The sequence below is a fragment of the Crocodylus siamensis genome, chromosome 1 (genome assembly GCF_052110815.1).
Source record: "Crocodylus siamensis isolate JL-2025a chromosome 1, ASM5211081v1, whole genome shotgun sequence".
NCBI lineage: Eukaryota > Metazoa > Chordata > Crocodylia > Crocodylidae > Crocodylus > Crocodylus siamensis.
This window is the reverse complement of record NC_143395.1, coordinates 280,644,504-280,669,511: the sequence shown is the minus strand read 5'-3', so window position 1 is coordinate 280,669,511 and position 25,008 is coordinate 280,644,504. Positions and strand designations below refer to the sequence as shown.

At 43.3% G+C, this 25,008-nt stretch overlaps 2 protein-coding genes across 6 annotated transcripts in view; one reads left to right on the top strand and one right to left on the bottom strand.

Annotated features, from left to right (window-relative positions):
- Window positions 1-25,008, bottom strand: part of ARHGAP6 (Rho GTPase activating protein 6) — a 570,653-nt gene that overhangs the window by 143,542 nt on the left and 402,103 nt on the right. The window contains exon 1 of one of the 3 annotated variants that reach the window (XM_090063837.1): window positions 22,711-22,765. The exons of the other annotated variants lie outside the window; for them this stretch is intronic. Coding sequence (XP_089919963.1) covers window positions 22,711-22,713 — 3 coding nt within the window. The 5' untranslated portion in view covers window positions 22,714-22,765. Of the gene's footprint in view, window positions 1-22,710; window positions 22,766-25,008 lie in introns of those variants that run through there. 3 annotated transcript variants of the gene reach the window in all.
- AMELX (amelogenin X-linked) lies at window positions 12,951-23,029 on the top strand. Of its 3 annotated transcripts, XM_090063863.1 has the most exons (7): window positions 15,980-16,013; window positions 17,188-17,221; window positions 17,579-17,651; window positions 18,324-18,371; window positions 19,884-19,928; window positions 20,582-21,028; window positions 22,858-23,029. In XM_090063863.1, the coding sequence occupies exons 3-7, from the start codon at window positions 17,598-17,600 to the stop codon at window positions 22,861-22,863; spliced, it is 600 nt and encodes a 199-aa protein (XP_089919989.1). In that variant the 5' UTR covers window positions 15,980-16,013; window positions 17,188-17,221; window positions 17,579-17,597; the 3' UTR covers window positions 22,864-23,029. The 3 variants fall into 3 exon arrangements, with proteins under 3 accessions (XP_089919998.1, XP_089919982.1, XP_089919989.1); XM_090063872.1 differs by lacking the exons at window positions 15,980-16,013; window positions 17,188-17,221 and adding an exon at window positions 12,951-13,051; XM_090063856.1 differs by lacking the exon at window positions 17,188-17,221 and having other exon boundaries at window positions 15,944-16,013.

Below are 25,008 nucleotides of genomic sequence, written 5' to 3'. Positions count from 1 at the left end.
GAAGCTGAATTGATTCAGTCTTTGCAGGTTACTTTAAGTTGTAAAGATTGAACCAATAACCAAATAAACAGATATTCATTTTGGTTCAGGAATCGCAGACACATGCCATCAGTGGCTCAAGAAAGAAGCTGGAGGGGGAGGGCGGTGCTAGAGCAGAGCTCTATGGCACTTAGCCAGCATGGGCTGTGTATTCACTTCTTCCTGCTGCCCCTGAGGTCTCTGGGATTTGCAGTCCAGAATCACAACAGCAGGACTCTACGGGGTGCTCCTCTTCCTGCTTCCAGGTGCCTCTGGGATTTGTAGTCCACAGTTGCAGCCAGCACTATGTAAGCAAGGAAGAGCAAGGGAAGTTTAACCCCCCTCCCTTGCCCCAGCCCCCAACAGGGGTTTGCCTGTGGGGAGGGGGACACCGATTCGGCCAGAGAACCAGCCCTCACTGCTTCAGCTAGGGAGTTTAGGGGTGGGGCTAGCCCTGCTCTCTGGGGCAGACAGCACAGCCTAGCCCAGGGCTGCAAAATGCTGGCATGCTGGGGGACTCTGATTTAATTTGAACCAGGAAGGGGTCTGGGACAGAAGTTTGATAAACTGGTTTAACCTAAAAACCTTCTTCCAGGATCTCTGAAAATAAGCACAATTATTTGTCCAGGTAGTATGGGTGACTGGCAAAGAAGCAATTCAGTCTCTGCAAAATAAATACTTGGAAAAAACTTGAAATTTCTCAGGCAAAAAAAAAAAATCCTTTTCCTAAGAAAGGGAAAGGGAGAAAGAAACTGACCTAGTAAATTTTTCTGAGAAAGAAAAAAGAAAATGGGTAGGCACCATATTGACAGGATGTAATACAGCTTGAAACCCATATTACAATATTATACCCAGTAAGCTTGAAGCGCCCTGAATTAATTTAAGAAAAAAAGAATTTAATTTATCAGGAATTAGCTATCTTGAACAATAAATTTCTACTACACTGTCGCTGCCCCTTTAAGAAAGCAGCATTCCAAGCAAACAAACAGCTGGCTGAAGTGGAAAAGGCTGTATTTCAGGCCAGAACTTTTAGCTCAGGGGAATGTCTTTTTCTTAAAGGAACAAGATCAAGCAAAACGGGGGGCATCTGAATCCCAAGGCTTCTGGGCATGGGGCTTGCACACAGGATACCTGCCGGGATTTGGGGAGTATCCAAAGCCCTAGACCAATGGATCTTGGAGGGAGGATACCTGCCCGGTAGTAGAGATGTGCAGATTTTACAACTGAGTTCTGCTCAGTCAAATTTTAGAGCTTGACTACTGGGCTTTGCCCAGTTGAATTTGGAACTGATTTGGCCTTGAGAAAGATAGAAACAAACAAACAAAAAAACAGTTTCCCATGGACATCGTCTTACTTCAAGAAATTATCAGCCAAACTACTTCTGTAACCCACGCACGTTTATAGCTATATATACTCTTTACTTACAAAAATGTTGTGAGAGACAAGTTGTAAAACACTGCTTCGTGCATACCCTGAATTGATTACCTCATCTGCACTTGCTTGAGTTAGTTAAACTATACTCCAAGTTCAGATAATTTCCTCCTCTTTTTATGATGAGTGTGGGAGAGCCACAGGGGACCAAGAAAAGATTCCAGGAATGGCCGCGCAGCAAACCCCCATTCACCCGATCCTGGACCTAGCATGTTGCACTGTGCCCAAGGTGTGGTGTTTTAAAAGCAGCCTCTCCCTCTGGATTGGAGGAGATTAAACTGAGAAACAACTGGACAGACATTTACTTTTGATTCAGGCAATTCAGCCACATGCCTGCAGTGGCTCAGGCCAGAAGCCAGTGGATGCTAGAGCACAGCTCTCTGGCATGTAGCCAGCATGGGCTGTGTGTTTGCTTCCTCTTCCTGCTGCTCCTGAGATCTCTGGGATTTCTCATCCACAATCACAGCAGCAGAATTCTGCAGGGTTGCTCATCACTTCCTCTTCCTGCTTCCAGGTGCCTCTGGGATTTGTAGTCCACAGTTGCAGCCAGGAGTACATTTCAGTAAGTTTAGCAGGGCAGGGCAGCTCTGTACTCATGGGAAGGGGGGCGTTAACTGGGGGAAATGGAGTTTAAGCCCCATCCCTGGCCCCAGATGCCAGCCGGGGTTTGCCTAGGGGTGAGCAGTCCCTGCCTCCACGCACACCCCCAACCCTTTGCTGCTGAATTAAACAGCACAGCACAACCGGAGGCTGCAAAGCATGCTGGGATGCCCGGTATTCTGATTTAACTTGAACCAGGAAAGGGTCTGGGACAGAAGTTTCATAAACCAGTTCAACCCAAATCAGTTTATCTTAAACCACTTTCAGCCACTTTGAAACTCGTTTATGTGCACTGTACTTCTGTTCTGTTACAGGTTTAAATCAGTTTCTAATCACTTAAACCCAGGGGTTGTCAACTGGGGGTATGTGTACCCCCAGGGGTACTTGAGAAGGGGCTAGGGGGTACACATGGGTGGGCGGGGATGGAACACCACCATGCACCATCCTGCGCTACCATGCAGGCACCACCCACCCAGCTGGCTGCAGGGGAAGCTTGCACGTGACAGCTGCCATTGCTCCTCATTCAACCATGCGCCACCCTACCCACCCCATGTCCAACTATGCACCTCTCCACCCCCCACCCTCCCCATGTCTGGCCGCCAGGGGTACACTGATTCAAAAAGGTTGAAACCCCTGACTTAAACTGGTTTATGTCTAACTTCTGTCGCTAGCCAAAGTGGCATAGTTTAGATTGGTAGAAAACAAAATAATCATTTATTCTTTGGTGGGTGGGGGAAGAGGAGGGGGCAAATTTTAGACAGGGGGGGGGGGGTTCAGCCGTTTTTAACCAATATGTGTGTACAAAATTCTGTTCTGTTACAGGTATAGACTGGTTTTGTGTGACAAACATTCGTTTGGTTTCAGGTATAGACCAGATTCCAATTACTTATACAGGCAAATATGTAATGTCTGTACCTGGCCTTAGCCTTGTCATATTTGCAGTTGCAGTTTATACTCACTAGTGGTCTACAATAATTCTGCTGAAAGAACCACATTTCATAGATTTCATAGACATTAGGGCTGGAAGGGACCTCGGGAGATCATTGAGTCCAGCCCCCTGCCCAAAGGGCAGGAAGTCAGCTGGGGTCATAGGATCCCAGCAACATAAGCATCCAATTTACTCTTGAAGGTGTTCAATGTAGGTGCTTGAACCACCTCCGCTGGCAGACTGTTCCAGACCTTGGGGGCTCGGACAGTAAAGAAATTCTTCCTTATGTCCAGCCTGAAACGGTCTTGCAGGAGTTTGTGACCGTTCGACCTCGTCATCCCTTGGGGCACTCTGGTGAACAGACGTTCCCCCAGATCCTGGTGGTCACCCCTGATAAACTTGTAGGTGGCCATCAGATCACCCCTGAGCCTGCGCTTTTCCAGGCTAAAGAGTCCCATGGCTCTCAGCCTGTCATCGTAAGATCTGTTTTCCTGACCTCTGATCATGCGCGTGGCTCTTCTCTGGACTCTCTCAAGCTTCTCCACATCCTTTTTGAATTGTGGAGCCCAAAACTGGATGCAGTACTCCAGCTGCGGCCTTACCAAGGCCGAGTACAAGGGGAGAATGATGTCCCGGGATTTGCTCGAGAAGCATCTATGGATGCACGCCAGCATTTTGGTCGCTTTACTAGCCACAGCATCGCATTGCAGGCTCATGTTCATCTTGTGGTCAATGATGACCCCCAAGTCTTTTTCTTCTGTAGTGCTAACCAACGTAGCATTGCCGAGCCTATATGGGTGCTGCAGGTTTTTCCTCCCAAAGTGGAGAACCTTGCATTTTTCGGTGTTAAACACCATGAGGTTCTTGTCTGCCCATTTGCTGAGCTTGTCCAGGTCAGCCTGGATCACCCGCCTATCTTCTGGCGTGGATGCTTTGCCCCAAAGTTTGGTGTCATCGGCGAACTTGGCCAGTCCACTCCTGACTCCAATGTCCACATCGTTAATGAAGATGTTGAACAGTATGGGTCCCAGGACAGAGCCTTGAGGGACCCCACTGGTCACAGGGCACCATGATGAGTGACTGCCATCAATCACAACCCTCTGGGTCCGACCACGAAGCCAATTTCCCAGCCAGCGGATCGTGGTGGAGCCAAGGCCACAACTGGGCAGTTTGGCCAAGAGGTGATCATGGGATACCAGATCAAAAGCTTTTTTGAAGTCAAGATATATGACGTCAATCTCTTCTCCCTTGTCCAGGTGATAGGTCACCTGGTCATAGAAGGAAATAAGATTGGTCAAACAAGACCTACCCGCAACAAACCCATGCTGGCTGTCCCTTAGAATGTTAGCCTGGGCCAGTCCCTCAAGGATGGCCTCCTTAATAAACTTTTCTAAGATCTTCCCCAGGATAGAAGTCAGGCTAATGGGCCTGTAGTTAGCCGGATCCACTCTCCTCCCTTTCTTGAAGATCGGCACCACATTGGCCTTCTTCCAGTCTTCGGGCACTACACCAGAGCGCCAGGAGTTTTCAAAGATCCATGCCAGGGGCTGGGCTATGACGCTCGCCAGCTCCTTGAGTATCCTGGGGTGCAGGTTGTCAGGGCCAGCTGACTTGAAGGTATCCAGCTTCTCAAGGTGTTCCTTCACGAGGTCAGCATTTATGGAGGGGAGGGGATTCCCCTCACCCAGATTTCCCTGTCCCATAGCAGGCATGGGCATCCCGTGTGACTGATGAAAGACTGACACAAAGTACCTATTTAATAGGTTGGCTTTTTCCTGGGCGTCAGTTGCCCCATCTGGTTTAGCAGGGGTCCAACATTGCCCTTGCTTTTCCTCCGGCTCCCCACATATCTGAAAAAGGACTTTTTGTTGTCCTTGATGCCTGAAGCTAGTTGGAGTTCAGTTGCAGCCTTGGCTTTCCTGGTTTGCTCCCTGCAGGACCGGATCAGTGCGGAGTAATCCTCCTTGGAGGTGAATCCCGTCCTCCATCCTTTGTAGGCTTTCCTTTTTAGCCACAGGAGGTCCGCTAGGTTTCTGGAGAGCCAGGGGGGCTGCTGTGCCTTCTTGTTGCCTTTCCTCCGTGTTGGAATAGATTTAGCTTGTGCACTGAGGATCGCTTCCTTGAGAAGCAACCACTCTTCTTGAACTCCCATCTCCCTGGGGTCACGGTCCCTGAGGGCCTGACCGACTAGCCTCTTGAGCTTGTCAAAGTCGGCTTTTCTGAAGTCAAGGACTTCTGTGTTGCTGACTGACTTGCCAGCTTTACGGCGGATGGTGAAGGTGATCAGCTCGTGGTTGCTGTCACCCAACTTCCCATCAATCACTGGGTCGCCGATTAGGTCGTCCCCCATAGCCAGTACCAGGTCGAGCAGCGCTTTGCCTCTCGTTGGCCCATAGACTTCTTGAGTCAGGTAGAGGTCATCCACGCATGAGAGAAAGCTTTGCGCCCGCTCAGATTTAGCTGAGTGATCTTCCCACGAGATGTCCGGGTAATTGAAGTCACCCATGACAACCAACGTCCTGGAGCAAGCGGCCTCAGTCAGTTCCCGGGCAAACTCCTGGTCAAGCTCGGGACTTTGAGTGGGAGATCTGTAGTAGACTCCCACCGTTGTGTTCCCTGTGCCAAATTCCCCACAAATTTTTACCCAGAGGGTCTCTAGCTGTCCATGCCGGTCGCCAACATCAGCTTGCAGGGACATGTAGCTTTCCTCCACATAGAGAGCTACACCCCCGCCCCTTTTGTCAACATGATCCTTTCTGTATAGGGTATAGCCCTCTATACCCGTGGTCCAGTCATGGGTGGAGTCCCACCAGGTCTCCGTTATCCCAATGACATCATATTTCTTTGCACTGAGCAGGAGGACGAGCTCGTCCTGCTTGTTGCCCAGGCTCCTGGCATTAGTGTACAGGCAGGCAAGTGTGCCCTTGGGGGCTCTTGCCTTGCCCACAGATTGTGCCAGGGCTGGGGCAGGGGTGGGCTCCCTTAAGTGCCCCCTTAAGTGCCTTGGTCCGCTGGCTTTGCAAGGGCCATTCAGCAGGCCAGCAGGGGCAGTAGTCCCCCCATCCCCCAGCGGGCTTAGTTTAAAGCCCAGTGGAGCAGGTCAGCCAGCCTGGCTGAGAAGAGCCTCCTCCCCAGGGGAGAGAGGTGGAGGCCATCTCTTCCCAGCAGCTTGCTGCCTCTCTCTCCAAAGAGCGGGCTGTGGTCATGGAAGCCAAAGCCTTCCCGATAACACCAGCGTCGCAGTCTTTGGTTCACCGCATGGATCCTCCTCTCCCTCCTCAGCCCATAGCCCGAGACTGGGAGGATCGACGAAAACACCACCTGAGCTCCCAGACCCCTAAGCCCCGCTCCCAACTCCCTGTAGCGCCTCATGACCTGGCTGGGGGTGCTCCGAGCCGTGTCATTGGTGCCCACATGAATCAGGAGCATGGGGTAGTGGTCTGTGGGCCGGAGGAGCTGCGGGATCCTCTCCGCAATGTCTTGGATGCGGGCCCCCGGGAAGCAGCAGACTTCCCAGGCTCAGGGGTCGGGGCGGCAGATTGCCCCCTCAGTGCCCCGCAGGATGGAGTCTCCCACAACAAACACCTTACGCTTTGTCTTGGGGAGAGCGGGGCCAGTAGCTGCGGTCGAGCCTGGGTTGCCTGTGGGAGCTGGCAACTGCGTGGGCTCTGCTGGGGCTGCAAGAGGTGCGAGCCTGTTGCTAAGCTCCGGCGGGGCAGGGGCCTTGGTGCAGCAGGCCTTGGGGCCCTTGACCACCTTGGTCCATGCCCCTGACTGGGCAGAGCTGGAGGTCCCAGAGTCCTCCTTAGTCACGGAGGGAGACGGAGCTCTCCCCTCCAGCTCCCGGGGGAGAAGGGCCTGGCAGTAGGAGTCTATCTCCTGCTCACAGTCCCTGATGGCACGCAGTCTCTGGACTGTGGCCTGGAGCTCCTCCAGCTGGCGCGCCAGAGACCCCAATAGAGAGCAGACCCCGCAAGGGGAGGTGGCCATGCTCCGAGGCCCCAGAGCCTGAAAAAGGGACAGGCAGCCCCCACAACCAAGAGCAAGAGGCTCCGTCTGCGTGGAGCCCGGAACCATGGGCTCCGGCTGGGTGGCCGTCTCTGAGGTGCCCAGTGGAGGGGCTGCAGAGCCCAAGGGGACCCTCGGGGTGCGGCGCGTGCCCATCCGTGTCATGCCTCTGGTAGGCTGGCTATGGCTGGGGCTGGCTAAGGCTGGGGGGGGTCGCAGGCAGGGTCTCGTGCCCTCCTGCGCCCTCCCCTGCGCGAACTCTGTGCTAACTCGGGCGCCTGTTTACGCAGCCTGTTCGCGGGGCTCCCTGGGGGGCTGGGCCAAGTAGGGGCCTGGGCGGGGGCTTGACCCGGCCCGGCATCAGGCAGCAGCCTCCTCCCAGCAAGCGAGGAGTTAACCCCTTTCCACCACGAGCCCGCTTACTTCTGGCTGTGCTGGGGGTCAGCAGGGGGCTCTGCGGCTGCTGAGGGGGTGTCTGGGGGGCTTCAGGGGAGTGGGGGCGCAGCGGGCTTCACCCGGGCATCTCTCACCACTCCAGAGGGTGGGTATACATAACTTCTAGGAGGAAAGGCTTATTTTCTGTTCGCTTTTGAACATGCTCCATGTGTTCTCCATTTTCCCCTCAGTCCCTTATTCAAGAAACTCAGAAATCAAACAAGAGACAATTATTAAATGAACACTGTCAGCCTGAAATTTCATTACCCTTTTTGGTACTTACCAGCCTTCAGTCCTCTACCAATTTTTGAGGCTCTACTACATTTTCCTATGGCTTAAATTATTGTTCTTATCTCTGCTGCTGAATATAAACTTCACGCAAAGCAAAATCGAAAATGACTGACAATTCCAAGAAAGTAGTAAAACAGCCTATTTCCAAAAACCTACCATAAATATACAACCACCCACTAGGAAAAATAGATTAAAAAACCCTTCAACTCCCCCTCCCCAACAGTACTGTTTGATTTAGGACTTTTTTGCATCTAAAGTAGACACAGGATTTCAGAGTGCTATGATTTGTACAACAGTATCCCTACCCTGTAAGTGTTGTACGTTTATTAGTGACCCTTGAACCCTAACATGACAGTCTGTTCTTTCTAAGCTCTTCAAGGAAATTCTACAGGATAGCATAGAAGTATTGCCTCTCCATACCCCAAGCTAGTAATAACTGACTTTTCTGCATTCCAAACACAAAATGTGCAGAAAATCAGGGCAGCATGCTGATCAGCATACCTACCACTGCTTAATTTTACATCACTTTAGTATAGAAAGAATTCAGTTAGGCTTAAAGTAAATATTGACTGAATAACAAAATGTTTTAAAAAGAAATAATTTGGAAGATCAGATAACAGTCCATGAGAGCACATGAATCATGAGGATGTTACTGAGTTTCAATTTGAGCATTTTTTCCATATTTAGATCTATGCTTGAATTTACATCAAAACAATATACAGTTTTGTTTTGTAATTCTTATCCCATTTGATATTACCTACACTTGTCTGAATTCAACTAAGTTCTGTTAAAGAAATAAAGCTATTCTGGATTTGTACCTGCATAACTGAAGTCAGAATTTGTTTCTTCCAGTTGGTTTTGTGGAAAAATCTGTCAGAGTTGGGCTCCCTGGGTAGGACCCAGTATAGATGATGAACTCCATAACGTAGGTACCAACCAAGTGTACAGTATTTGTCTTAAATCTCTGGACAAGGATTAAAAAAGCTGCAGTGCTAACAAACACTACAGATTTTTAAACTGCAGAAGACAAGCACTACTTGTTGACTATATCGTTCTTGGTTTTTATATCACGTTTAATCAGCACCATGCCTGAACTTTGGATTTCTATTTTCCAATTACTAAGCTTTGTTTTCCTACTAAAATGCTACCTAACTCTAGTGTTAACACTACTGCCAACATTAAGCATTTATAAATCATGAGATTGGATTAAAAAGATGAAATATTTAGAAATAAGAATAAAACATGGGTTCTCCTCATTTGCCTTTTGGTTTCTCAGGCTTTTGTGACTGCTCAGTGCATGTTTTCAAGCTTTTCTCCACAACCATGAGACCTACATTTTGCCCCTTCCTCCCCTTTTTTAAAGTGAAAGTTGATATTTTCATTTAATCACCTGTCTCCAGGTACCAGCACCTTTAGAGAAAACCCCTTTTCTAAAATCATAAGATTCAGAATAAAGTCACAAGACCTTGCAAGCCTATGTTAACATAAACACTGACATATCCAGCACTCCAAATATTGCTTGTTTGCTACCTTAAAGATTTCTGTCATTCTCTGTTCTTGTATCCCTTCTAAATACAAACCTTTCATATATTATGGCATATATTATTAATGTGTAACACAGAAATAAAGTCACTGTGTAATAGTTCATGCAAACAGCATATTTGCCTAATTACAGGAACATTCACTGTATGGGTTTGGTTTAGTTTAACAGAGAGCTGTTAGGAAAATTATGAAGTCAAGGATAGCAGCTCAAAATAAGTCCAACCATCAGTAAGTATTTAATAGTTTTTCTAGAATAACAGCAAAGGTACTGCCTCAAGGAAGGCTGAGACTACCAAAACTGTTCTGGCAAACAGGCTCAGAGTTCAAACACTGACAAGGAACTCTTCCTGGAATAAACGACAGAATAGAGTTATATTTTATAGACAAAAGAAGTAGTAATAAGTTATTTCTAATAAATAATTAGTAATAAAATACAGCTCTGCCCTGCCTTCTGCCTGACTACAGACTAACATAACTAAATTCTCTCTGCTCATGGAATAAAGAGGATACATACTCTCTCCCAAAAAAAGACATAGTCACTAGAAAAACAGACTGACACACACACCTATGACAGATGATACACAACTCTAGAAAGCATCTGAGAAATTTATGCCTACCTATATCACTATCAAAGGATGGTATGGCATGGTTAGGGAGACATAAGTGTAGACTGTTGTTGTTTTAATATAATTTTTAATGTAAATGCTTTGTTTTCAGGTTAAAATAACCATGGTGTTAGTTTTAAAAAGGTTGTGTAGTCACTACATTCATTACTGGTCACAGACTCCCAAAGGGAAAAACTACAGATCTCTCAACTGAATCTGACCACCAAGGGAACTATGATCCAGGGCCTGGTCCAGGACTTGAGAACTGTATGATTCAACCTAGGGAAATGTAAAGATACAAGGCCTGAGATCACCCAGAGGTCAGAGGAGGAAAGAAAGGTGCAGACAGCCCTGCCACCATGACAGCATGTATCATAATATGGGTATGTATATTCACAAAGGTTAGCATTGAGTTAAAAATAGCTAATCTAAGGTAAATCAGGATGAAGGGGGGTATTGTGGGGGGGAGTTGAGGAGATCGGGGGCAAGCAGTGTCTGCAGGGGGGATCAGGGGATTGGTGACACAGGCATGGTCTATGACAGGGACTGGGGGTAGGCGAGGTCTGTGAGGGGTATTGGGGAGACTGGAGGAGGTAGGCAGAATCTGCATGGAGGTTGCTGGGGTCCAAGAGGTTTGGAGGGATCAGGGGGTCTCATGGGTTCTGTGGAGAAGCTTGGAGGCCTCTTCCCCAGCTCCTGAGACCAGGAGCTATTTTTAGCCCCATTACCCCACCAACCCTCAGACAAACAATACCCCCCCCCGCCACCCCCAAAAACAACCTCCCACCCTGACTTACTTCCCCAGCTCCTGGCACTGGTGAACTCCAATAAAAATGGCATTGGTTGCAGTTTGCAGAATGGGCAGTTTGGCGGGCTTGGGTGGAGAGGAGCTGGCTAGTTTGTGGGGTGGGAGGAGGGAGGTTGTCCATCTGGGGATAGGGAGAGGGGCCGGCGGGGCAGGGTGTTAAAAATAGCCTGGTACCAGGAGGGTCAGTAGGAAATGCACAGTCCCAGGACTGTGCCAGCAACTGGGCTTTCCCAGCCCTGGGGCTGCATGAGGAACTATACAGAAGTTCAGGACAGTTAGCTTTATCTAAAAATGACTGATCCAATCTAAGTTAACCCTACCTCTGCGGTAGTTTAAATAAGATCAGGTTGGCCATATTTAGACTGATCGAACTGTCCTGAACTCCTCTACAGGTTGCACTTAGATAGAGCTAACTAGGAATCTCAGTGTAAGGTCTGCACCTGAGTGAACTAAGTTGGATCTGGTGGCCATTGTTAACACAATTTAACTTCCCCCTAATGTCCCGAATGACTGCACACTAAAAGTGACAGGCAGTTCACAATCTGTACAAATAACGGCTAGCCTGAAGCAGAGCTACTTCACAGAGCAAAAAGGAGTTACAATGATCTCCTTGGTTTTCCCTCTGTCCCCTAGGTAGGTGGAGAAAAAAGTAATCTGCAACCAATCCATGCCAGCTGCAAACTGTTTCTTTTTCTGAATCACCCTTTCCACCCATCATAATGTATAAAACAGAAATCCTCTAAAGAATGCTTCCCTCAAAAGAATAAAAGGGGGAGGGGGGAAAGGCTTGCCCAACATATTTAAATCAGAGCTACATGAAAGGACAATTATCTAATTGTTACATAAACTACAGAACCAACTTATTTGCTTTAACAAATGACACAACACTGCATAAGATTTACACTGTATCCACTGCACAGCAAGAAGGAATTAGCCAGTATCAGTAACTAGCTCCTGTTCATTGTCAGAATGCATTTGTCAATATGGTTTGTAACTTACACATCTAAATTGTACAACTAGGGGCATCCCTAGATACGCTTAGGTTAAGCTTCCCCACACTGGCTCTAGTGGCCCTTAAAACCAACAATTACATTTCTGTTTTTAGTCCCCTTTAGTTGGTCGAACTGACAGCAAGTCCTATCAATATCTGTGAACCTTTGTATAAAGACTCAATTACACTTTGTATCATCTAGACATATTAGCACAACTACCTATCTAGCACCATCCGAGGAAGGGATCTCCTGATACTACTACAGGCTATCTTTGTTAAGAAAAGAAGATCTATTTAATAGAATTATTGAGCTTTATATAAATGTGTCTGGGTACATCTCCCTCTCCTACTTATTAATCCCCACTTAGGTCAATGTGCATACAGTTAGGTATGGGCTTCTATGTTTTACTTGATAAAAGCCAGAATCTCTGAAACTCTCTCAGAACAAACCTTTTAGTATAACCATCCTATTTATGATGAAATCTACCTCTCCTAGAGAAGACCAGCACTTTTTTTCTTGTTGAAAATGTTTTCAACCCTTTAATTATGCAGTTTAATCTTGGTTCACACTAACCTGACAACCAGTTTCCCAATCTCCTTCCCCACATGCTTCTTTCCTGTGAAAATCTCGACACATTCATCCATATGCAGTTGATGGTATTCCAACTGACTACTGCCTCCCAGTTTCAAAGAGGAGATTCTGTTACTTCCAAAACCCTCTTTGCACTACAGTGGAACAACAGATTAGGTTCAAGAAAGAACAGGAATCAGTTCTGACAATTCATTGGTTTGTCATAATACTTTCAAGAGATTTGGAAAAAAAGGAACAGAGTATAGGCAGGCCAATGCAACCCTTCACTTCTCCCATTTATAACATTTTTTGCTTGGGAGAGTGAAAAAAATGTTTTTCCTTGTATTCCAGATGCTTTCCCTACTCCCAGAGGAACAGATCCTGCTGGGAAAAAAAGACACTAACGTTTCCTCCTACCACTTACTGAGTCAGAAGTGGAGCTAATCTGAATATCCCATGGGGAGCAGCTGCTACTGCTGGATACCCTCATATCCCCTCACATAAGGAGCAAATGGGGATCAGCTTCTCTCCAGATAAAACAAACACTGACTGTCTCTCGGGACAAAGCCTTTTTTTTATCCTGAGATTCTACAGATGTCTAACTTGAAGTATCTGTGCAGTATACAAAATAACACTTTTTCCTGGGACAATCACAGCTAATTCAAGTTAACTGCCATTCACTCCAGGGACAAGCTATCTGTGTGAAGGGCTATGCCATTTCTGGGTTTTGACTTGGATAAATCAGAACTGACTCTAGTGCAACGTTTTGCTTTTACCCTTAACATCTGAAGTCTCAGAAATGAAAGAGAATAAGCAGCTTGTGGTATGTAAGGATTTTCTTTTAAGTTTAGGAATGTTGGCAGTTTCTTCTTGTTGCTGATTTTGTCGTCAACTAATGCAGATGAGCATTTTTCGCTCCATGTTTTTACCACAGCTAATTACCATCTAACCAAACTACCATCCATCTGCATCTTGTCTCACTTGTATATTGGAGAAAATTGCCTTCAACATCTAATTATGGAATACTTGCAAAACGTTGAAATTACAAGCTACATAAAACCACTAGGTTGGTTTACATTGCTATTGCATTTTCCACTAGTAATGTTAAAAACTATCCGTCACTACAATCCTCTACTCCCACCCCTTCTAGCATGAACTGCTAGATTTCAAGAATCTCTATATGGTCTGTGTGAATAAAAACGTTCATATTGCACTTCCATATGGTGAAAACTACTACAGTATATCAGACAGATGCATTTTTCTTTTGGCTTCCACATTTTTTTCCTTCAGCAAAATTTGGCTTTGGTCAAGTAGTTGGGTGTCTTAATAGTTCAGCCAAGTATCTCCAGCATGCTGCAACTGTAGAGATTACTTGATTCAAATGAGAGAAAATGAAAATCATTTTGGCTATGGAATACTGCAGTGGGTCTTTGGCTGTGGTCCTGCTCCTGAACATGTCCTTCAGGGGAATCTATAATAGTGCAATATATATAATATATGCTTAGCAAAACTTCTTATGACTTTTAGAAACAGAGTGCCTAGACAGGTGGCTAGGCACTCTGGTGTTATTTTTTTGGATTATAAAAATTTTTTTAAATGATACGTTTTAATCAACATACTTGTTATACATGCTTCTAATCCTACTAACATAGAAGTTTGTAGCTAAAACTCTGCCAATTTCATTTAGGGTAAGAAAATAATCTAATCAAATAATCCATTGTGTCAGCTACATTACATTATCCCTTATGAATATTATTCCCATGGAGTTAACAGGGCTATGGGAGAAAAAGCTGGATGCTGTTCTTCCAAATATGACAGAAAACCATCAGCTAAATTCTAATTACCAGGAGGTCCTGGTTTCCCCTGAGAAAAAATTGCAAATTCTCTGACAAAAAATTGAGACTTCTCTGATAAAATACCCTAAATCCATGATTAAAATGAAAGCCCTCCCAACCCCTGCTCGTGCCCCTTACTCCCCACCCCCCCAGCTATGCTCATGCCCTTACCCCCACCCACAGCTCCTGCTGCCCCGAGCCCTACTGGAGGGGGCCCCCAACTGCCAAGGGATCCCTGCATGGCCCTGCTCTGCCCTGCAGCACTGTCTTGCACCCACCTAGCTGCGGAGGCCCTGGTGGAGGGTAGGAGCCTGTGCCCGCAGCAGGCAGCCTGCTCCACCTCCACCCCATACACAGATCTGGGGGGGCATAGGTCCCCCCTGCCCCCTGGGAGTGCACATAGTGGCAGGGAGCTGGCCCCACCCTCCCATCCCTGCAGTCCCATCCTGCTCCCCACTGGGGCCCTGCGGCCGCACACTACAGCTCTGGGCCCCAAGTCAGTCCCAGCCCTGCCCAGCTCCCTCCCAACGTCACTATGGGGGCCTCAATCCTCTCCCCCACCCCCCACACCCACCACTTAACTGTGGGAGCTGCTTTCCAGGCTGCCTGGCAGCCATGCATATGCATATGCCTGACTGCCCTCCTCCTGCTCCCTCCCAGCCCCTTGCACGCTGGGACTCTGCCAGCCTCCAGGGGGCTCATTGCAATACTGCAAAATCCATGAGTTTCTCTGCTAAAATAAGAACTCTGTGATTTCCTCAGGTAAAGGGGAAAATCCACATTTTACTTTGCTTTTTCCATGGGAAACGGAAAACCCAGATCCCTGCTAACTAGAGAGTATTTCTGGTGAAAGAAAACAAGCTGCTTTTTTAAAGAAAATTACCTTTTAAAAAGTGAATGAAAAAGACGCATTAAGAAGGTTTATGTGTTAGCTTGATTTTGACAGCATTTTCTATAAACACTAATATATTTTCATAGCTCTCAACAACAGAAAAAAAAATCCAAGAGCCAAGGAAATGGGAAAAAATTAGTAATAGTATTAAATCTATAACAAAGGGTTAAAATGATCTAGCAGCAATATAACAACTTACCTGAGGACACTTAGCTAAACTAGAAATAAAGCTAGAATTAGAGAATTATACCAACACATTACAGAGATGTGGTCCATGCAGCCCCAAAATGTAGCAAGCCTGTGCCTTTCAGTGATGTTCATCCAGTTTCCTATCTAACAAGAGGAAAGTGGACAAAAATGCTGACACAGTAGACATTAATTTGAACTATACTGATTTTCCACAGGGTCCGATGATGAGGGCCAGTAGTCATACCTCACATTCTGAATGAGCTGTGTCTGCCAGACCTCTGGGTCCACATTTTGTCACTTGAATTATATAATCCCCACTGAAGTGTCATGGAGAAACTTATGCAAAGACCAGAGACAAGAAGTAGATGTGGTGGACTACTCTGTCCAAGTGCAATTTCACCCTAAATTAGGAAAATATAATGTTTACTTCTGCTCTCAACTACCTCCTACTAGAGTTCCTGGCATGGCAAAATTTGGCTCAATATCTTCTAATTTAATAAGAAAATTAGAAACAGTTACTGATTACTCCAGCAGAACACAACACTGCTCTTTTTCAAAGGTATTCCAGACCAACCAGTACATACATGCTGTTAATTTGCTTAAACAGCACGCATCACGCATATTCATGTTTTGCTGGAAAGCATATTATTTTGCAAAATGAAAGACTGAATGTCCTAATCACAATATTTGGTTCAACAATGTATTCTGATGGCTGAAACTTCATGACTAGAGAGATTTTTCTTCTGAGTGCTGATTGGCTGTTGAAGATAGGAGAATAGTTTAAATAGTGCAGAGTATGAGGCATTCAAAGGTATCAAGACTAACAGACCTTGCACCCTACAGAGAATTTATCTGGAGTACTTCTACAGGTAAACCTGTTTTATTTACAGAATATTATTCTATAGTATATTTAAAACTGAATTGTGCTTCTAGACCAGTTCAAATATGTTATTCCTTACCTCATATTTCTTCTGCAATCATACTGTTAACATGTAGCCAAAGATATTAATGAAAACATCTCTATATATTCCCCCATGTTTCTTCTATGATTACTGTTAAAAATTGGTCAAAGAAATGTTTCTTAAAGTATCAGTGTAATAGCTTTGTAACATTCCTGGCATCATGCCACTGTATGTTTCTTGTGACTTGAGAATTCACTTTTAAGAAAGAAAAAATATTAGAAAGGTTTAAGGTAAGTACTTTAGAACTGAAGTACTTAAGAATTGAATATTCTTTTACTACTGTTTCAAAACAAAATTTGAACCTTAGTTTGTACAGTTTAAGTTAGTACAAGTAAATATTGGTTTTCCAAGTCTAAGCTTTATAATTCTTCCATCACTGTGGGATGGACATTTAGCATGGCATTTTGCACAAGAACAAAAGGCCAGATTTTTAAAGGTACTGTAATCAGTGATCGGTATGTGCCTAAACATTTTTAAAAGCTGACCCAAAGAAGCCACAGTCAGCAGAAAACTTGGGTAAGTAGAAGGATCTTGCTATCCTTTATTGATATGGCCAAATTCAGCCTTCAGTGTATGTCCTTTACAACTGCATTTCAGACTTGTTAAACCCCTAAACTGGAATAGAAACATTTTTAGTGAAAACCCATTTCTTCACTCAAATACAACATGTTCTTACTTTGAAAACCTTAATATTGCCTGTTGAGGGAAATACACTGAACATGTGGTACTGTATTCTGAAGCCAGATGTGTGCTTTGTGCTTCACCTGGTGCAACATGTAACACTCATAATAGAAAAAAGGCTTTAAGATAAATACACAGTGACAGTAGCACATTAAAAATAATTTGGCCAAAAATAAAAACATAAAAATGCAATCAAGTACATGCTAAAGATGAGGTATTCTAGTGAGGAAATGGATATATAGACAGCTCTTCAAGAAAGTATTTACACTGTTTTCTTCTCAACAACTTAGCCTCACAAGAAGAAGAGATCCTGCATAGATTTCAAATATGTTTCAGATCTTTCCAGTTGCTGAATTCTGTTACTTTTTTTTCTAAAACAAATAAATAAAACTGACCGTAGCCACATTCTTTGAGACTCTACTAAATCTTCTTTGGTAAGTCCATCTATGTTATTTTAAATGACATAACTATAGTTGCTGTGCTTTTAAGCAGCATGAACAAGGATTCAAAGTTACAAAGAACTCCCTTCAAAGATTAGGGAAGTATTGAAGGAGACAGGCAAAGTTTGAAGAACTGTGTTCAATCTCAAAATTAATTCCAGAATCCAAAGGCCTTTTATCACTGATATGTTCTTTCCATCCCATACTGAAAAATGAATGAGTTAACTTTCTTAATAGACTTGTCCTTGACATCTAAAGATAGTTTATTATAAAGCAGATCCAGATGCTGTCATATTAACAACGTTCTCTTCTAGTATTAACCAAGACAATATTTTTTCCCTTTTTTTTCAGGTACCATATCTCAAGAAAGATGGAGGGCTGGATGCTGATCACTTGCCTACTAGGTGCAACATTTGCTATACCAGTGAGTATATATAATAGTTATATTGTAATTCAGTGAGCTATTCCATTAGCTTTGACAATAAATACTCTCTTGAATTTGCATGCGAGTGCAAGATTAACGCAACTGTAATAACATATGTACAGGACTTATACAAATATAATTATAAACTTCCCAAAACAAATGATTATTTACTGAAACTTAGTTAAACACTTTGATAAGTATTAATGCTATTAATATGATTTTCAAAATGAAAAGCCACTAGGAGATATATATATATATATATATATATATAAAAATTACCAGTTTACCAGGGCTCTCAGCCCAAGGATATGGATTTCTTCCCCAACCTCTCAAAACCCTAAACCCTAAAAGTTTGGAAGCTTGATGTAAAAATAAGCCATTTGAGCTTGATTTTAGATAGAAGGCAACTTCAGAAAAGTACAAAATTAGGCACATGCTTAAGTAGTTTAATTGATTTCCATAGGTCTATTTATGTGCCTGAGGGCTTTGTTGAACTGTAGACATAATGATTTGGCACTAGCTCTGAAGCAAATCTATCACTGGCCATAGGCATTTAATAATTTCAAGGATTTGGTTTCTAGGTTGTTACTAATATAAATTAGATCACAAGAATGTATTAATAAATTACATAAAGTAAATCAAACACACATACTGCAATTTTGTTTTTAACAGCTGCCTCCCCATCCACATCATCCTGGTTATGTCAACTTCAGTTATGAGGTAAAACATTTTTACCTTTCCCATTGTATGCATTCACCTTCCAAAACATAGGGTGAGGACTGATACAATACTACAGTTATACTGGCATAAAACTACAGTAATGCAATGTTGCATATAGCCCACTAGGTCTCTAGACTGGATTTGCTACAAAATGTGCTTTTCATTAACTGAACTAAATTAAATCTAAGCAAGTATACAAATACTAGTAGTAATGTCACCCAGGAAGGACATCCAAAGAACAAAAGTTCATGTAGTAGTGATATTTCTTGTTTTGCTATCTATATTCAATAAAAACATGTTTTCCTAATAGTAATTGACACTCATGCATTGTATTCAGGGAGTTCAACACTCTTTAAACAGTTAGTATTCTTTATATAAAGGAAGAAAAAGAAAACTAAATTACTCTCTTAGCAGTACAGAGTATTATTTTGTTCTCGTGTGTACAGCAGCATCAACACTTTTGAAAAGGGGTATCTTATTCAAGAGAGAATTAGAGAAAATGTAGTAGGAAAAAGAAAATCACTATTATTGGAAACTGTGATCTCCGGGTTTTTCTTTTTCTTAAAAGCATAAAAATATTTGCAATTCCTTTGAGAGCAGCTGGCTTTAGGTTTCAACTTTGCAGGTTGCAGCACAAAAATAGGCTGTGGATGCAGACTCAAAAATAGAGTTGGCTAAAATGCAGGATTTCCAGCTTGAGAAATTTCTGGGGGGGTTTTGTTGTTGTTTGGCTTATGACTGAATCAAACCCAAGTGCTGTGGCAACCCTGCCTTTGATCCACTAAAAATTGTTAAACTTGTTGTGCTTGGTTGAAACATTTCACATTAGACAAACCAGCATATTTGATGAAACTCTGCTTAACCCAAACATTTCTAACTGTCAGTATTTATAAGTAGTGTTTGGAATACATAGGGGTGGGTGCATCTACATGAGATGTTTACTGTGGAGCTGATTAATTAGGTCCACAGTAAACATCTGTGCATCTACATGTACAGGGATATTAAGCTGGAGTAAACTAATAAACTCCAGAGCAGTACACATGTAGACCGTGACATGGCTGTCAGGGGCATGAGGGTGTTTCAGCATTGGGGCTGCCTGCCCCCTAGCCCCACACTGGAGCACCCTCATGCCCCAGTCATCCCCTCCACTGCACATTGAGCTGGATCAGAGCAGCCCCAAGCTGGCAGGTTGACCCCCTGGACTTCCTGCCAGCAAGGGCTGCTCCAACCCAATTCAACATGCTGTGGTCTTGGGCACATGTTCAAATGGCACACCAAAGAGCAATAAACTCTGGCACTTACTGAGCTCGAGTTTATTGCTCTGTATTAATTGCACATGTAGATTTGCCCATAGTGTATTTAAATCTGTATCTACAAAATGACTTCATCCTTAGTAATGGGACAAATGACAACACTACACTTATTAGACAACTTAATTTTACTCTCTCTGGCTAGAAGAGGGGTTTATATCACCTAAAATACTGATGTATTGTTCTTTTTTTTCCCCTTAAGGTGTTAACACCTTTGAAATGGTACCAGAGCCTGATGAGACAACCGGTAAACATATCTTAACTATAATTTATTTTTTCTACAATTTACCAGCTGCAAAAACCCTATCACTGACAGATTTTGACAAACATAGTAGCTACCTATACATACTTATATATATGCACATTACTAATAGAGTCAGCCAAAATTTAGAGAGCTTGCAAATGAAACACACTGGAACTAGTTGTGCCCTGTACCTTTGTGGGTATCAAAGTCAGAAGGAAGCTAAGCATATGGAAGTTTCTGTGCATGTGGAATAGAAAACTTTACATAGTTAGCACTGCTTCAGGCTCTGGGCACGATGTGGCTATGAAGCAGAAGTAAGCCACTACCTTTGCATTAGTTAGCACAGATCACAGGAGGCAGACAGCAGCAGATGGCAAACTCGCTCCTCTTAACACACCCAAAAGGAAGGAATATAAGCTTTTAGTTTGAATGTTTTAAGTGTGTCATTCTTTTCTGCAAAGGCTGGAGAGATGTAGATGATGCATTAGCAAAAATACATTCTTTGCTACAGAGACTTTAATTTATGCATGGACAGAGCCTTGCACAATGGCTTCTGCACCCAACTGGTCTCCTGGTGCCACAACATGTAAATATTAGATAATAACTGAGAATGCTGAGAATGTCATAGAACTGACTAACTGTTTTTCTCTCTGTAGTATTCATCCTATGGGTATGAACCAATGGGAGGATGGCTACACCAGCCAATGTTACCAATAGCCCAACAGCATCCACCCATCCAGACTCTCACACCTCACCACCAGATCCCCTTCCTGTCACCCCAGCACCCACTGATGCAAATGCCAGGTCCACAACAAATGATGCCTATACCACAGCAACAACCAAGCCTGCAAATGCCAGTCCAAGAACCAGTCCAACCACAGCCAGGTGAACATCCAAGCCCACCAGTGCAGCCCCAACAACCTGGGCATCCAAATCCACCGATGCAGCCTCAGCTACCTGGGAGTCCACACCCACCAATGCAGCCCCAGCAACCTGGGATTCCAAACCCACCAATGTACCCAATGCAGCCATTGCCACCACTGCTGCCGGACATGCCACTAGAACCATGGCGGCCAATGGACAAGACCAAGCAAGAGGAAATAGTAAGAAGGCATATTTTAAACCATTAAAATCAGAATGAGTGTGTGTGCGTCTGTCTGCGTAGGCATACATGCACAAGTAAGTCTTTATGTGTATGTAGAACTAGCTATGCAACGCATACACAAAAGCATGCTAATGTGATATTTCAAAAACTGACAAAGGTGAACATCTGAATATTACAGAAAATAAAAGACTGTTTGGAAGGGAGTGGGAAGTAGAGAGAGAGAGAGAGAGGGAAATACTTGTTGCTGTGCACATCCCTACAGTCACATCATATTTTGGTACCATATAGGAGGAGGTGACCTCTGTGATAAACAGGGTAAGGTAAGAAGTAGGTTTGCCTGGTGATGTAGTGTCTATTGGCATTGATTTAGATCGAGGTGGGGAGGGTTCTAACGAAGACAAAAGTGAATGATGCAGATATCTCAAATAAAAGCTGACAATGCCTTTCTGCAAAATAGATGATGGGGGGGGTTAGCTGTCATTTGTTACAGATAATGTAGCTTAGGAATGTTTCACACAAATTTAATTGGTTTTGAGTGACATTTGTTGTATTCTCCCACTACAGGTACTGAGTTGCTGAGACAGGTCCCTAAGTTGCTTTAAGTATAAATATGTACAGCTCAGAAAGAGAGAGAAATAATTAAAACTATAATAGGTCTTTATCTATAAAAAATGGCCTAAAATAACATTTCTAGATATAAAAATTATCATGGCATTCAAGTCTGTTTCAATTTGAAAAGAAAGCAGCAAGGACAAAAAAAAAATTCCTAGTAGCTGTCCAGTAAGTTTGTCAGAATGAGAACTCAGGACAGGAATGGAAATAGTAATGTAAACTTAAACTATAGCTGCCATTGCTAACTAAAAGTATAATATTAATCTAAAAAGAGTCAGTCATGACATGACGATTGATGCTGTGATGCTATTTAGCATTCTCTTCTCCCCTTGTTGCCTGTGAAAATTTTACATCCGTAGCTTCTGTTAAAAGAATTGTAAGAAGAAACCATCTAGCAATGGACATAAGACTTGACTCCTAAAAATTCAAACCCTGGCTAAACAAAATGTTGGTAAAATCTGCACTGATTTGTAAGCAACTCAAATGTGAGACAAAGGCCTCACGTATTCACAGTTGTACCTGTTAATGAAAATTGTTTTTAAAAAGGTTATCAAGTTAGACCAATACAAATCATGTGTGTTCACAAGATGGTTTGTACTGGTTTACCATGTTTCCAGTGTTTAAAGAAATTCTAAACTAAACTAGGGTAGCTTCTGTGCATAAGGATAGATTATATCCATAGAGCCATAAAATATGCCAAACCAGATACAGTCTATCCTGCCAATGTCTGGGGACGTTAAATGGTGTTTCAGGGGGAACACAGTGTTTCAGGGAAAGACAAAGAAATCCCATAGTATAGCTAACAAATTGTGCAATGCTATACAAGGGTAAGGATATAATCTCCAAGACCTTGTATCATGCATGAAAATGTAAACAAAATGACAGCATAGCCTTTGTTACAGATATAGTTCATAACATTATCTTAGCATATTTTAAAAAATCATTCAATACAGTGAAGTTTCCTTACTACTTCAGAAGCACAACTGAAAGACAGCACAGTCACACAAGTTTAGTTCACATATTTAGGTGATTAACAAATTTGCAAGCTTTTGCTATTTTTATACATACCATTTATTCTTTTATACCAAGAAATAAAAGGAGTTCAAAGTCATATCTTATCACTGGTTTAACAGGCGAAGTACAAAGTCTACCACCATGGTTTGAGAGTTCTGTATGAGGCTGGTTTTAATTTAGTTCTTTTCCCTTTTCTTTCAGGATTAAAGAAACCAGGAAATCAGAAAAAAGCGAAAGTATTCTAGGCATTCTCACTTTCTTTCAAGAATCCATCATTCCACTGGAGTCAGTGGTATATCCTTCCATTAACTCTTCTTATTAGTGAACGCTATAGCTAAAGAAAAACAAAAACAACCAGCAAATAAAAATGTTTTAAAAAAATTAAACCTTATTATGTCTCTTTGTGTTGAAGCTAGACCATAAGAGTCGTGGCTCATAAGATACACTTTTATGTTAATGGTAATATAAATATCAGGTATGTCTCTTGGTCCCTTACTTATAAAAAATGGAGTGCAGACTAGAACCCCATACAGGACTGTGTCTCTAATCCTGCCCCTCACAGAAACCCTTCCCACTCCTGCCTACCCCTAAAAAATGTTCTTTTATTTTTTCCTGTTCTTGCCCACAACATCTTAAATCCAAGTACCTCCCACACAGGGACAAGACTTTTGGAATAAGCAAACAATGTTTCTTCCCACAAGCTATTTTTTCTCACCCAATCCCGCCTGCAACACCATGTCCTAGCACTGTCAGTGGGTCATGGCAGCAACCCACTCTTACTGCAAGGCTCTTGTGCAGTCTAAACAACACCTAGAAAAATTATGTTTCTAATTTGAAAAGAAGGTGCAGCCCTTCAGCTTACATAAAATGACCCTGGAACTTACATTCCTAAATAAGCAGGGATGCATATCATAGACACTGTGAACAGCCTTCGGAGGAATTTGAACTATACTGAGTAACTTTATCCAGAGAGAGATTGACTCACATTGCTAGAAGATAAACTGAACTTCTGTTTTTTAAAAAAAGACAGCATGAAGGCTGAAACTAGAAACCAAATCTTTGGGAACTGCTTTATAGTTCTGTTTTTGCAAATGATCTGAACACTGAAAGCCAGATCACAGTCAAGAATAAAATGCATTTCTGAATGGGTTTTTTTCCTGGTATAATCAAACTGTAAGGAAGAAAATGATTTGCTTAAAAATACTGGTTTCACTCACTTTTCTGTTAAGTATTAAAGTATGATGTACTCCATGATTTTTGAGAAATCAATTTATCTTTACATATCTTTTGATAACTTTACACATCTTTACATATCTTTTGATGATTTTAGCAAAGTCTTTTAGCATTTGATTCATTTCTTGAAGGTCCAACCCTTGGAGGCTTGCAATTTAAGCAAACATCTTAGTTTTTATTAAAAAATAAAGGGGCTTTAGTCTTAAAGGTTGTGGACAGAAGATCAAAAATCCCACTGAACTCTTAACAGCAGGAGTTACAAATAAACCAGTTTCAAAATGGCTGAAACTGATTTAACATAGACCTGGCTGAATGTCGTATCAGACTTGACTAATTTAGGTAAACTGGTTTATGAAACTTCTGTCCCAGACTCCTTCCTAGTTCAGGTTAAATCACAGTCCCCCAGCATCCTTTCCACCCACGGACTGGGTTGTGCTGTCTGCTCCAGAAAGCAGGGGTGCCCCACCCCTCTGCTCCCTAGCTGGAGCAATGAGGGTTCACTCACCGGCCTCACTGGCTGAATCAATGGCCGCCTCCACCAGGCAAACCTCTGCTGGGTTCTGGGGTTAGCGAGGGGAATTAAATTTCCCTTCCCCTGAGTATGGAGCTGCCTTGCCCTGTTTACCTAGTGCTGGCTGTGACTGTGGACTATGAATCCCAGAGGCACCTAGAAGCAGGAAGAAGAAATGGTAAGTGACCCTGCAGAGTCCTGCTGCTGTGATTCTGGACTGCAAATCCCAGAGACCTCAGGGGCAGCAGGAAGAGGAAGCAAACATACAGCCCAGGCTGCCTCTGTGCCAGAGAGCCTAGCACTCCCCGTCCCCGGCTTCTGACTTGAGCAACTGCAGGCATGTGGCTGCATTTCCTGAATCAAAAGTGAATGTCTGTTCGTTTGCTTATTGGTTCAATCTTTGCTGCTTAAACTAACCTGCAAAGACTGAATCAATGCAGCCTCAGGCTTTCTGACTTTCTGACTGTGTGTACTTAGCCTTAAGGCTTAGAAAACAGAAGATAAATAAGATCATCAAATTATCATATTCATCCTCATTATTTTGGGATCCAACTTGTGATTTTCAAATGTTTCTTGTCTGCAGTAATATATTATGACCCTTTAAATAT